Source organism: Nelumbo lutea, chromosome 7 (genome assembly GCF_056320005.1).
Source record: "Nelumbo lutea isolate HS-2025 chromosome 7, American lotus-T2T, whole genome shotgun sequence".
Classification (NCBI taxonomy): domain Eukaryota; kingdom Viridiplantae; phylum Streptophyta; class Magnoliopsida; order Proteales; family Nelumbonaceae; genus Nelumbo; species Nelumbo lutea.
In genome coordinates, this window is record NC_142690.1 from 8,084,243 (window position 1) to 8,098,991 (window position 14,749).

At 40.2% G+C, this 14,749-nt stretch overlaps 1 protein-coding gene across 4 annotated transcripts in view; it reads right to left on the reverse strand.

The window, feature by feature from the left end:
- ABCA1 (ATP-binding cassette A1) overlaps nucleotides 1–14,749 on the reverse strand; it is a 144,985-nt gene that overhangs the window by 74,716 nt on the left and 55,520 nt on the right. For all 4 annotated transcript variants that reach the window (XM_088955395.1, XM_088955394.1, XM_088955396.1 and 1 more), the window contains 2 exons: nucleotides 5,754–6,464; nucleotides 5,403–5,581 (listed from right to left, as the gene is read on the reverse strand). In XM_088955395.1, coding sequence (XP_088811521.1) covers nucleotides 5,403–5,581; nucleotides 5,754–6,464 — 890 coding nt within the window. The remainder of the gene's footprint in view (nucleotides 1–5,402; nucleotides 5,582–5,753; nucleotides 6,465–14,749) is intronic.

The following is a 14,749-nucleotide window of genomic DNA, read 5'->3' on the forward strand; positions in this document are numbered from 1 at the left end:
TTCTTTATTTTTCTTTAAGTATTGTTTATGACTTGTGTTAGTAGGTAGTGGGCCTGTTTTTCTTTTTTTATTGTCGTATTTAGTGATGGATGGCCTACTAAGGACACTCATGTAATTGTCCTTATTTTTTACAACAAAAGAATAAAACAGATCATTTTGGGCTGAGTAGAGATTAGAACTCTCTCACTTCTTCCTTCCCTTTCTTCCTCTTCTTCCTCTACATTTCTCTCTCCCATCTTCTTCAATCTTCTTCTTCTCTTCTGTTTTTTCCCTTCTTTAATTCAGATTATTGCAGGTGGGATCTACAACTTGTTATCAAAGCGGCGCTCCAGCCTTCTCTTCTCTTCTTCTTAATCCCATACACAAGTTGTATGGAAAGTTGATTGGTTAATTGGTAAACAAGTATCCAGCCCACTTAGAGGAGGTTTCTGGAGAAGATTGCAGTGCTGGTTTGGGGCCCAAAGCAGGTTCTTGGAGAGTTTCCCGAAAACCCTAGCTAATTGGAGAGCCTTTTGATTACAGGGTATAGAGGGAGTCTAGAAGTGGCGCTTGGAGATAAATTAGAAGCATTCTAACTATCTTTGAGATCGACCGAAGTTGGAAAGGTTTCTGAAGCCTTTGGTAGGAGTGGCTAGACTTTCTCCCTTTCTCCTGTTTAACGGGTCTGGTGAAAACCCTAATTTGGTTGTTTGAAGAGCAGTTTTTGAATTAGGACAGTAAGTCTTGACTCTGGAATTTTTCGGGTGATGCAGTTCTTACAGTGGTTTTCTTGGTTAATTGGGTGCATTCTCATGTTCTTGGATATAGCACTCCATTCATCCTTCTTTTTCTTAAGGGGGAGATGTTCCATATTCCTCTAAGAGTGTTTAGATGTGTATGCTTTGTCCATGTTCTTGGTCCTCACTACTCAAAGTTCGACCCTAAGGCGAGAAGTGTGTCTTCCTTGAGCATGCAGGAAATCAGAAGGGGTATAGTTGCTATGACCTAGTCTCTGGGAGTCGGTGTGTTACTATAGATGTCACCTTTTTTGAGTTCACATCTTTTTTTGTAGAGGGTTCTTCATCTTCTTAGGGTGGAGTGTTTTGGGGAAGGAAGTGAGCATTCTATACCACTTCCAGTTCCAGCCCCTTTGTCCACTCCAGTGTCTAACCCACCTATTTCACCCACTTTAGAACCTCCCTTGCATCCTGTTTCTCAGTGTTTTACACGACAGTGCCTATGACTACATAGGGAGGTTGATTCCAAAACATAGGAACCCACATCACTCCCTATCGGCGCATCAGAGATTCTAGGTTCGACTGACACTGACCCAGATATGCCCCTTCCTTCCTCTGATGGTTTAGTTCTTATTGATACTGCTACCCTTGCTCCTAACCCCATTGCAGATGACCTTGATCTTCCTATTGCACTCAAAAAAGGAAAGAGAAAGTGTACTGCTCATTGCATCTCACACTATCTTTCCTACAATGGATTATCTCCTTCCTATCGAGCCTTCATTCCCTCCCTCAACTTCGTGTCTATACCCAAGGGTGTTTGTGAGGCTCTCTCCAAACCTGAGTGGAAGGCAGCTATGTACGAGGAAATGAAAGCCTTGATAAGAATCAGACGTGAGAGATTGTGGATCTATCAGAAGGCAAGGAGACAGTTGAATGCAGATGGGTTTATATAGTGAAATACAAGGCTGATGGGAGTATAGAAAGGTTTAAGGCGAGGCTGGTTGCAAAAGGGTACACACAGACTTATGGCATAGATTACTTGGAAACTTTTGCACTAGTGGCAAAGATGAGCTCAGTCCAGATTCTTCTATCACTAGCAGCTACGTACTTTTGGCCACTCTTCCAAATTGATGTGAAGAATGCTTTTCTCAATGAGGATTTGCAAGAGGAGGTGTATATGAATCTTCCTGCTAGTTTCTACTTTCTACAATGATGTGGAAAAGAGAAAGGTATGCAGGTTGAAGAAGTCTCTATAATGGTTTGAAGCAATCACCTAGAGCTTGGTTTGACAGGTTTAGTGCATTGGTTGTATTTGGATATACTCAAACTCAATCTGATCACACATGCTTGTGAAGAGGAGGGGGTCACTGGTGTCAGTTTTGATAGTGTATGTGGATGACATTATGGTTACAGGAAATGATTTGAGTGAGATTGATGCCTTGAAGAAAAAATTGCACAATTAGTTTGAAATTAAGGATCTTGGGGAGTTGAAGTACTTTCTGGGTATGTGGATGACATTATAGTTATAGGAAATGATTTGAGTGAGATTGATGCCTTGAAGAAAAATTTGCACAATGAGTTTGAAGTTAAGGATCTTGGGGAGTTGAAGTACTTTCTGGGCATTGATGTGGCAAGGTCCAAGCATGGGATCTTCATCTCACAGAGAAAGTATGTTCCAGGCCTACTATAGGAGACGGGGAAACTTGGGGCAAAGGCAGATGATACACCTATTGATCAAAACCACAGTACAAATGTTTCAAAAGGTGGACTAGTGAAGGATGTTGGGAGGTATAAGTGATTAGTGAGGCGATTGCTATACTTACGTATGACACGACCAGACATCTCTTATGCAGTGAGTGTGGTGAGTCAATACATGCATGCCCCACGAGTTCAGCATTGGGAGGCTATTAACAGGGTACTTTCCTATTTGAAGGGACACCCAAGTAGATGCATATTGTTTTCTAACCATGGACAATTGAAGTTAGAGGCTTACAAAGATGCTAATTGGGTAGGGTGTCTAGATGACAGGAGATCTACATCAAGAGTTTGCACTCTTTTTGGAGGTAATCTAGTTTCATGGAAGAGTAAGAAACATACAGTTGTGGCAAGGTCAAGTGCAAAAGCTGAATACAGAGCCATGGCACATGGTGTTTCAAAGCTCCTATGGATCTATTCCTTGTTAGGTGAGACTAGGATTGAGGCATAAGAACCTATTGTGCTATATTGTGACAATCAAGCAGCAATTAACATTGCCCACAACCCAGTTCAGCATAATAGGACGAAGCACATTGAAGAGGACAGACATTTTATAAGGGAAAGGGTGACCTTCGGAGAAGTTTACTTTCCATAGCTTGCATTTGACTTGCAGCTTGTTGATGTTCTTACAAAAGGTGTTGCAAGAAACAAGCTGGAGAGTTTATTCCCAACTGAGGGGGATGGTTGAGTTGTGGGCCGATTTTATTTGTTTTTTATTTGCATAACTTAGTTAGGTAGTTGTCGGGCCTTAGGCCCATTAGTTTACATTTAAGTTAAGTGTGACTTTTCAGCTTCTTACAAGTAGCCGACTTACTAAGGGCACACTTCTACTTGTACACTCTTTATTTATGAGTATATAATCTAATGGAAGGGGTAGCCAGATTAGATTTTTGGCTTCTCCTCCATTCTCTTCTATCTCTCTTCTCTCTCTTTCTAGCAGAAACCTTTTCTTCTCTTCTTTCTCTTCTTTCTCTTCTTTCTTTTACAGATTTTATATCAAAACAAGTTATCAAAACTTTTCTACTGAACCACTTCTTGTTATTGCACTAACTCTTGGCCGACCACTTTTCTAGAAAGGACCATACCTTTTGTAGTCTGTATGGAAAAGAAGATGATAGATCAAGGTTATTGTCTACTAACACCTGATAATCCCCTCTTTTCACATAGCCATTTAAGTCGCTACATGGGTTTTCCCCTTCAATTCTATCGCCACATGTAGTTGAAACATTCCCCATCCCTTTAAGATTTTCAAACCGCTTCCATCTGGAAGTCTTGAGACTTGCATAGGTCTATCTTTTTTAATTAATGAACTTAAATCCATAGATGGCCTTTCGTCTTCAACATGACAACGCTCTGGTCAACATCCTTTCAACTTCCCTACCCCTTTAGCTTCCTTAGAGAAGAAGTTAACAAGGAATTTGAAAATACCCACCAATTGAATGCCATGTGGCTGCAGGCTAGCCACACATACATTTCAACCTCGAGTTGTTCCTTCCACATATGCAACTCTACTGTTGAAAAAACCCAGACTTTGAAGCAACATCCATCATCCATCATGTAGAACTTCTACCACTCACATATTACTCTCCAAGCTGTCCCTAACCACTCAATTAACTGCAAACCACAGCTTTTTTAGATGCAAGGAGCTCACCAATACAAACCACTACACATCTCCCCTATCATTCTAAACAACTCCGGAGGGTGAAAGGAAGCCCTACAAGACCTACTTCAACAACTTTCAGCTGATGATGAATCTGAACCATGTTTGCTTCCGGATGCCAACCTAATAACAAGAGAGTGTCTGCTTAAAACGGTTTCAAATTGACTTCTCTATACAGTTTTCTTAGCCAGGACTTTCTAAACTTCCAACCAACTTAGTTGAATCTTCCCTTTGGAGACTACTATCGTCACACTCCAATCTCCATACTTTGTACCAAGGCTTTTGGCCTCGGAATACTTATAGCACAGCCCTCCCCATTCTTCTCAAACCCATCCTTCCTCGAGCCAAGTCTTGAAATTTCAAGTCCGAAACCCTCTATATCAAACCCAAGAAACATATCCACCCAGTTGACCTCCAGCCCTCAGGGATACAAATGGTCTAATGTTCACACATTTCTCCAAATTCCATAACACTTGGGAATCTCCCTTCCCTTTTTTTTCTTGGCGAAAAACTCCTCTTACCTCGATCATACTCTTTTTCCCAAACCCTATTTCTGTAGAAATGCACTGCCCCATCGATAAAATCTTTGAGCCACTCTGCTTCGTTTTTGTTTATATATATGGGCAGTCCAATGCACGACGCTCCTACCAATGTGGGGTCTGGGGAGGGACAGATGTATGCAGCCTTACCCCTGCACATATGGAGGCTATTCCCAAGATTTAACCTCTGGTTGCAATGGAGCAACCCAACCGTTGCGCCAAGGCCCACCCTCATTTTTGTTTATATAAATAGAAATCCACAATTCAAATTGTTATGTTCATAAACATAAGGACGAAATTTTGACTCAAACTACTTCACAAGGAACCAGTTTGCGTTCACCTAGTGATTTGAGAAACCATGTGTAGTTGTATTTTTCAGGGAATATTTACCAAGGGAAATTTTTTAGGCCTGCAGTAGTACACTTTTGGATGGTGTTTTGTGTATCTTATTATGTTTTTTTTATTAACCAGATATGTTTTCATATTCCATTTGGAATTGGTTAACGTTCTCCAAAAACTTGCATTATTAGCATTTTAACCTTTGTCTTACAGACAGAAAAATAAACTGGGGAAGAAAAAAGATTTGAAGACCATGAATAGTGAAATCCTACAAAGGTGAAAGACAAACCATCTTGCAATTTTGACAAATGGAAAAATTTTTAACAGATATTAGAACCTTCAACAGAATAAATAGATTAAGAATACTAGGTGCCAGAATTCAAGATAACACACCTTGACTGATATGATTCATTCAAGCTAGTCATTAAAAATCCACTCATAGAAATAAGAATTGGGCCCAATATTGGTCCAGCAACTTCAATAGCGTCAACAAGAGCCTTATCAGAATTGGGGAATTTGTATGAACTTGGTTTGAACCTCTGAATCCAACCCCCTTCCACATATTGTGCAACCTGCAAGTTGATGACACTTTAGGTTGGAAAAATCATCAGAAAAGACCTACAATAATTTCAATGATGATGAATGTGGAAGAGAATTCCACAACGATAATGGCATCATGCATCAAACAAGATCAGAAAATTTATAGAAAACAAATTGTGCAAAAGTCAACTAAGATCAACAAACCTTTCTTGCAAGAGGCCAAGACAAATCAAAAGGAATTGGACCTCCACCACCCCCACCTCGTAACAGAGGGTTAAAATGTGACGTTGTGAATGTCACAGACTGCTGATCAGGATGTGGCTTAAGCTTGAGGAAAAGAAGTCCAAAAAGCAAGAAAACAGCAGGAATAAACAGTTGGAAAACAATTGTTCTACGGTCTCTGCGAGCAGATATTACCCTCTTTATGATAAGAGCTTTAGAATGCTGCCAGAATGTAGATTTTGTGATAAAACAAAAGCTACAGCATTGCATACTTAAGAAGCCTATGAAACTGAAAACTGTAGCAAGAATCAAGAAACATGCTCTGACAATTGTACTACACATTGTTCCAAGAATCTTAACGAAATTTCCACAGGGTATTTTGGAACTTAAGGTTTTTGATTGAAGATGCTGATGGCAGGCATTAGAAACCACAGAATTAGAACTGACAAGATCCGTATTCCGCTCAATATGCTCAATTTTGTCAATGTCACATCCAGCAACTCTCAGGAAGACCTCCTCCAAAGTTGTGACTGAGATACCATAACTCTCAATGCCTAGACAACACACTTCATCAATAGAACTTGTTTCAGAGATATTGGCTGGTCTTCTCATACAACTTTCAATCTCACGGAACATACTTTCAAAGGAAGATGAGGATGCTATCGGAAGTCTGAAGGAAACCTCTGTACCAACCTGAAATGTTAGACAATACTGTTAGCAATTCTAATAACCAAAAAATGAACAAAAAAAGAAGTAAAAGAAGATCAACATTAATTGCATGAAAGTAGAATGAGATCATCCTGGTTAAATAATTGTACAAACAGAATCAGTTACATTAATCTCAAATCATATCAAAATCAAAAGATTATTATTTTGGTAAAAGAAAATATCCCAAGCAAATAGAAACAAAGTGGCTAAGACAGTGCAGGTCACAGACCGTATATTATCATGAAATTCCTTTATGCCCAAGACTATCACAATTCTAACCAACCATATCAAACAGATATTTTGATGAGCGCCCCAAAAAAGGAGGGAAATGTAAATATTTTCTTAATTTCTTTGTTTTCTTTTCTTTTTCTTTTGTAGTTGGATCCCAAATAGTTGTTTGAGGTAGCTTTGAAATCAAATTGGATCCAGAGGTATTTTCATCATTTTATAATTTACATTCTGGTCGGGGGCAATTCGGTGCACCTTTGTTAGGTTTTGGTCCTTTAGGTGTTTTGTAACTGAAGTTCTTTCTTTATTTTATTTTATTTTTTTTTTGTGGGGGAGGGAGAGAGGGGGGTTGTTTTATCTTTTAAGTTATTTTTGTTCTTAAGGCTGTGTTTGGTTGCAGTGCAATTTTATTTGCACCAGTACAAATGCATGGAAGTACAACCGAAAAAAATGCAAATTCTTGCTTGATTTTGTTTTGGGTTTTACTCTATTCTGTTTCATGTCTTAATATACTTCATTTGTACTGCAATAAAAAAAAAAAAGCTAAATTTCGAAACAAGAATAGGTCAGAATTTACACTCAGATCATTTGCACTGCCATAGCTTTGCATCAGTGCAAATGTATTTGCTTTACAGCCAAACACAGCCTAAGGAGTTGTTATTTGTAAGGGGGGTTCTAGGGGATATTGGTTGGCTTCTCCAACGAGTCATTGAGTCTTGTAAAAGAGATGGGGGTTACTTCTGTGGGGTCACTTTGGTTCTTTCTCTTTTATTTGAGTTGTAGTTCAACCCTAGGTAGGATTTTCAAGTATTGGGAGCTTGGATTTTGAGGAGTCAACGCATTGGGCACCTTCCGATCCCTCTATCATTGTGTCAGCAAAAGAGGCCAACTTGATGCCATTATTAGTGTAGTAGAACAATTCCAAGAGAAGTTCTACATCTGGTTCAATTCTGAAATCCATGAAAATTTAGTTTGTGGTTTTCAGCTCTCTATTACTTTGCTTACTGTTTTTCACTTAAAAGTACTGTTTGTATTTTGTTTGCTTGCCCACATCATATTTAGTGAATATAAGGACTTCCAGTTCTACATTTGCTCATTCAGGTATACGGGCTTCTGCCAATCATGCAACTATCTCAAGTAATCGTAGGATCCCTTGGATAATTGATTCTAGTGCTTCTGACCATATGACCAGTCTTTCCACCTTGTTTATTTCTTATGATTTGCTTCTTGGCCGTGATAAAATCACCCTAGCCGATGGCTCTCTTGCTCCTATCTCTGGCAAGAGAATCATCAAGGCTATAGGTTATCTGTTACTTCCTTCTGCTCTTCATGTACCCAAACTAAATACAAATTTGTTAACTGTAAGCAACCTAACCAAGTCTTTGAATTGAAATGCAACCTTTTTTTCCTTCCAATTGTGTTTTTCAGGATCTGGAGTCTCAGAAAGTGATTGGGAGTGACCATGAGACGAATGGAATATATCTGCTGGATACTCCTGGACAGAACCAAGGACAACCTGGGAAAACTGCCTTTGGATATACATCTAAGAATCTATCATTCGTGTCATGTTATGTCATTTTCGTTTGGGTCATCTTTCTTTTACTACATTGAGTCATTTATTCCAAGAACTATTTAAGGGAATTAATTTGTCCAATCTTCATTGTGAGTCTTGTTAGTTGTCAAAACATTGTAGAAGCAGTTACCATTTGAATAATAAAAGATCTTTTTCTCCATTCCATATTGTGCACTCTGATGCGTGAGGGCCTTACCACTTACCCTATATGGGTGGCTACAAATATTTTATCTTGTTCATTGACGATTTTTCACGATATACTTGGATATTTTTTATAAAGTCCCGTGATGAAGTTCCCAGACTTGTGAAGCAGTTCCATGAATTTGTTCTAACCAAATTTGATACTAGAATCAAAATTTTCAGATCTGACAATGCAAAAGAATATTTTGAGAAAAACCTAACCTGTTATCTCACTGATTTGGGGGTTATTCGCCAAAGTTCCTATGTTAGGACTCCAGAACAGAATGGAGTCACTGTAAGAAAAAACTGGCATATTGTTGAAGTTGCAAGAAGTATCCTGTTTGCCTCACAAGTCCCTACAAGATTTTGGGGGGATGCTATCTTCACTGCAACCTACCTAATCAACCGTATGCCATCCAAAGTGTTGGGTTTTAAGTCTCCTTTCAGTCTTCTTCATTCGAGAAAAGACCTTTTTCCTATTCCACTCCGTGTATTTGGCTACACTTATTATGTACACATTCCAAGTACCCAAAGACATAAATTTGAACCAAAGGCCTACAAGTGCATTTTCTCAATGGATGTCACCTTTGATGAGTCGTCTTCTTTCTATGATCCTTCTCAGGAAAGACATTGTCCAAAGGGGGAGAATTTGTCACAGTTGTTTGCTCTCCCCCTTCCTGTGCCAGTTGAGTCTTTTTTTGAGCCTCTTTCTACCTCAAATGAGTCAAGGGAGGAACAGTCATCTCATTCTCATTCCAATATTCCTATTCCTCCGTCGTTACCTCCTTGTCCTCTCTTTAATCCCAGGCTATACCAATGGCAGAGAACTAGAAGTGGGCAAATTGTTTCCTCTACACCACATGAGACTCCTACACTTCTAGTCACAAAAGAGACAACAGGTACTGATACAGTCCCTTTGGAGCCATCCTTCCCAAACCTTGATGTCCCTATTGCTATCAGGAAAGGTAAAAGGAAGTGTACTGCACATTGCATTTCCAAACACCTTTCTTATAGTTTGCTCTCTCCTTCATATTTTGGCTATTTTTTCTTTTTTTTGATGAATAATAATAAGTTTATTGATTCAGAAGCAACTTTAGAGTGAGTTCATACATCATCCCAACGAGAGGCACGAGCTGCAACCCCTCCTTGAATCTTACAAGTAAACTAGGAAAGAAAAAAAAGAATCACAACTGAGCCCAAAATAAATCTTCCCTATTTACCCCTTGCTTAGCTAACACATCTGACAAAGTATTTGCTGATATCCCCACCCACTGTACAATGACCAACATATTCCTCGTCAACCAACTAAATTTCTTCATTTCATTCTTGTATCGCCACATAGCCTCTTCAGAATTTTTCAACCAACCCACCACCACTTTGGAATCCCCCTCGATTATTAGGTGTTGTACCACAAGCTGGTTTGCAAATTGCAGCCCTAGTACAGCAGCTAAAAGTTCTACCCTGATGGAGTTCCCAATTCCCAAGGGACCTAAGTAGAGCAACAAAATCTCTCCCTTCTCATTTCTCCAAGCACCCCCCCACTCCGGATAATCCTGGATTACCCATGCTACTTCCATCAAAGTTCAACATTATTGAGCCTTCGGGTGGAGGAGACCAACTTGTAATTGATTTGTCCTTTAAAGATGAGCACCTTGCTACTGCTGACCAATTTCTCCAAAGGTCATTAAAGGAGAATTGATGGAATATTTCCAAGGTCTTCAGCCAATGTATTGCCCTGCTTAACACATAGTCTTTCAAATCTTGGTTGTTCCTTTCCTTGTCTTGAAAAATTCTGAGATTCCTTTCTTTTCAAAGAGTCCAAGTCAAAACAGCACGAGCACATCTCCACATAATTCTCCCTATTTTTGTAGGCCAATAGAAGGTAGAATTGTTGAAGAGCATGTGAACTTCTACTGGTAGACTTCAACTACCCCCAAACAATGAAAGTAGCCAAGCCCAAAGGTCTGCAAAAAAGGGACAAGATACTAGTAGATGGTAACAATCCTCACGTGAGCTCTACAGAGGATACGCCAATTAGGAGAAATACAGAGAAAAGGTCTTCTCTTTTGTAGGTTGTCTAAAGTGTTTACTTTCCCATGGAATACTTCCCAACAAAAAGCCATAATTTTTGGGGGGACTGGCCTACACCAAATTTCTTTTGATGGAAAGGGTTGGTTAGTAGAAAGTTGAGAGATGGACTTGAAGAAAGAAGCACAAGAGAATGTTCCATTGGGTCTAGGAGTCCAAACTCTCTTATCTGGCTTGGAGGGATCCAAACAAACCTGATTAAGACAACCAAGCAAAATAGAAAGAGACTCAATTTCAGCATCCCTAAGTCCTCTACGAAACCCAAAATCCCAAGTAGGATCTAAGGGTGTTCCCAAAGGTGAAACAAATTTTGAAACCACCTCCTTTTTGTACAAAGAAATAGAAAAAAGCGAAGGGAACAAGTCCTTTAACGGTGAGTCTCCTACCCAAATATCCTCCCAAAAAAGAACAGAGTTGCCAGAACAAACTTACCTGATAAAATTGAGGAATTGAGGAATTGAGGAAGGGTGTTGTGAACTTCCACGGTGCTGCTAGGTTAGCTTGCCTTGATACACCAGCATCCCATCCAGTCTCTGACCTCCCATGAATGCTTCCCACCACCTCATGCCACAATCTCTCTCTTTCCAAAGGCCATCTCCACAACCATTTCCCTAACAGAGCTTGATTCTTTCCAATAACCCTCCCAATTCCTAATCCCCCCTCTTCTTTACTTCTGCACACAATTTCCCAATTAACCAAGTGATCATTTTTTTCTTGTCCCGACTCCCATAAGAAGTCTCTCATCAACTTCTCTAATTTCCTAGCTTCCCTAACTGGTATCCTAAAGACAGACAAATAATAGGTAGTTAAGTTAGCCAAGGTAGCTCTTATCAGGGTAATTCTCCCTCCTAAAGAGATATAGCTCCTCTTCCATGAGGCTAATCTCTTCTCAAACTTTTCTATCACTAGGGTCCAAAATCTACTCTCCCGAGGATTTGCCCCTAAAGGAAGCCCTAAATATGAAATAGGCCAAGTAGAGGTGGAACACTCAAGACACTCCGCAATAGCCTCGACCTCCCCTACCTCCAAATTTATGCCCGCTATGCAGCTCTTTTCCAGATTTATTCTCAAATTAGAGACACTTTCAAATCCTTTTACTATCTCCTTTAGGTTTGCCACCTTTTCACTAAGACCTTCTTCACAAAAAATCATTAGGTCATCTGCAAACTGAAGGTGGGTGACGGGGACTTGGTGTCTCTTTATTCTCCAACCCCTAATGGCATCTTTGCTGTCAGCCTTAGTAATGATCCTACTAATCACATCAGCTACTAAGGTAAAAAGGAAGGGTGAAAGTGGACCCCCTTGCCTGACACCCCTGCAAGATGGAAAAAGGTCTCTCACCGTACCATTTACCAGAATAGAGTAGTGACAAGTATTGATACACCCAAAGATCCAACTACACCACTTGTCCCCAAGTCCACAGTTTTGCATAACCTCCAATAGAAACTTCCAGTCCACCAAATCATAGGCCTTTTCAAGATCCAAATTACAAATGAATCCTCTCTTACTAGACCTTTTCATTTCCTCCACACACTCATTCGCAATTAAGATCTGATATGTTATTTGTCGCCCTTGAATGAAAGCCCCCTGGGTTTCACTAATGATGGTAGGGAGGACTGTTTTGATCCTCAATGAGAGCACTTTAGCCAGAATTTTATAGATGCTTGTCACCAGACTAATAGGCCTATAATCTTTTGGGTGGTTGGCATCATTCTTCTTAGGCATCAAGGCCAAAAAGGTGGCATTAATTCCAGGGCCTATAGTGTGATTGTCTGCAAATTCCTTAAAGACTTCAGCTAGATCCTCTTTCAACACCTCCCAACAATCTTGATAAAAACCCATTGTAAAGCCATCTGGACCCGGAGCCTTGGATCTATCCATTAGAAAAACAGCTTTCTTAATCTCTTCTTCCTCGAAATCCCTTTCCAGCCACCTTGCCACTCCATCAATTCTTGGCCAATCTACCCTTTCCATGACCGTCCTCTCTCTCAAAGGCCTTCTATAAATCGATTTGAAGTGGTCCACAAATTTTTTGGCTATGTCATCTTGGTTGGTAAACACCTCCTCTCCTATCTCTAGCTTGGTCACAAAATTCTTTCTTCGTCTCCCATTTGCCAAATCATGGAAGAATCTAGTGTTCCCATTGCGTTCCTTAATCCACTTGTGTCTAGATTTTTGTCTCCAACTGATTTCTTCCCTCAATAACACCTCTTCCAAATCATTTTTTAATTGTCTCCTTAACACTCTGTCCTCCTCAGTCAGCCCATTATGAGATTCCTTACATCCAAGTTCTCTATTCGAGAGATTAGGCCCAATTTTTGCTCCTCAATTCTACCAAACTGATATCTATTCCACTCTTTTATTTTGGCTCTCAACCTTTTTAATTTCTTGTGAAACTTGATCCCCTTCCATCTTACTCCCCTCTCCTCACCCCACCACTCCTTCACTTTTTTCACAAAATCCGGATGGGTAAGCCACATATTTTCAAATCTAAAAGGTTTGGGTCCTATAGGAAAAGACTCAGTACCTATTTGGATAGGACAGTGATCGGAGGTGACCCTGGGTAACGCCCTAACAACCAAGTTTTCCAAACTATTCTCCTAGGCAAGGTTAAATAAGAATCTATCCAACTTCGAACACAAAGGGGTTCCGGAAGATTGGACCAAGTGTAACTGGCTTGCAGCAGAGGTATTTCCTTCAAATCATAATCCTCAATAAAACCATTAAATTTCCTCATGCTTGTTGAGATTACCTGTTGGGGATTACTGGTTTCATCAGAGAATCTAATGACGTTAAAATCCCTGCCCAGGCACCAAAGACCATCCCATAGCCCCTTGATTGCATATAGTTCCTCCCACATCTCATTCCTCTCTCTATAGGATTAGGGCCATAAACATTGGTTAAAACCCATACACACCCATTCTCTACATTCTTGCACTTAATGGAAACTGAGAATCTGCATATCAATTCTTCCACTACTTCCACCACATCCTCCCTCCACAGTGTTACAATCCCCCCCGAGGCTCCCCAAGAAGGAGACGAGTTCCAACCTAAACCTCTAGACCACCAAATACTCCTCACCCATCTCCCATCTAATTCCATCAATTTGGATTCTTGTAGCAGCACAATCTCAGGTTTTTCCCTTCGGAGTAGGTCTTTGATCACCATTCTCTTCCTTGCACTCCCTAACCCTCTTACATTCCAGCTAATAATTTTCATCAACACAAAGTAGCAAAAGAACCCAAGAAGAGGCCATATTCTCCTTATTTTAGGCCCTTCCTCCTATCCCCTCTACCACTGAATTCTAAATCCCCCTCAATGTCTGAAATTAGCCTTTCCACTTCAGATCTTTTTTTCTTATTTGTTCCTTCCCCCCCCCCCCTTCCTAATACAGCAGTCATCCTCTTTCTTTTCTCCATCCTTTCCAGCCAATGTCTGAGGAAGAATTTTACCCTGCTCACACTTATTTTGGCTACAGCATCTTTCTCCGAGTCCTTCCTTTTTATTTTGTTCCTCCATCATTGTACAGATGAACTCCCAAATTCTGTCCGCCTCCTCCTTACTACTTCCTTCCAACACCCTCTCTCCTCCTTCGACTATCACCCTCTCTCTTGCATCAGAACCTCCAGGATGGGAAAATGGAATATCTGTTACAGGCAGAGCAAACAAGTCAGTACCTAAAACCCAATACCCAATACCTAGGTCAGTGTCAGAAATTCTTACTATTCCAGAATGGAGGGATGCTATGAGAACGAAAATTGATGCCCTGCATGAGAATGACACTTGGGAAGTAGTTGATTTACTTGAAGGGAATGAACCACTGGCCTGTAAGTGGGTTTTCACCATTAAATATCATGTTGATGGCACCATTGAAAGGTACAAAGCTGGGCTGGTTGCAAAAGGTTATATACAAACATATGGGATTGACTATTTGGAGACCTTTACTCCTGTTGCAAAGATGACCTCTGCAAGAGTTCTGCTATCTTTAGCTGCACATTCAGATTGGTCGTTTTACGAGTTGGATGTAAAAAATGCATTCCTGAATGGAGAGTTACATGAGGAGGTCTCTATGTCTCTTCTTCTGGGGATGTATGACACAGATATGGAGGGAAAAGTATGCAAGCTGAAGAAATCTCTTTATGGACTTAAACAGTCACCTAGGGCATGGTTTGAAAGGTTTAGAGCTGCCCTTGTTAACTTT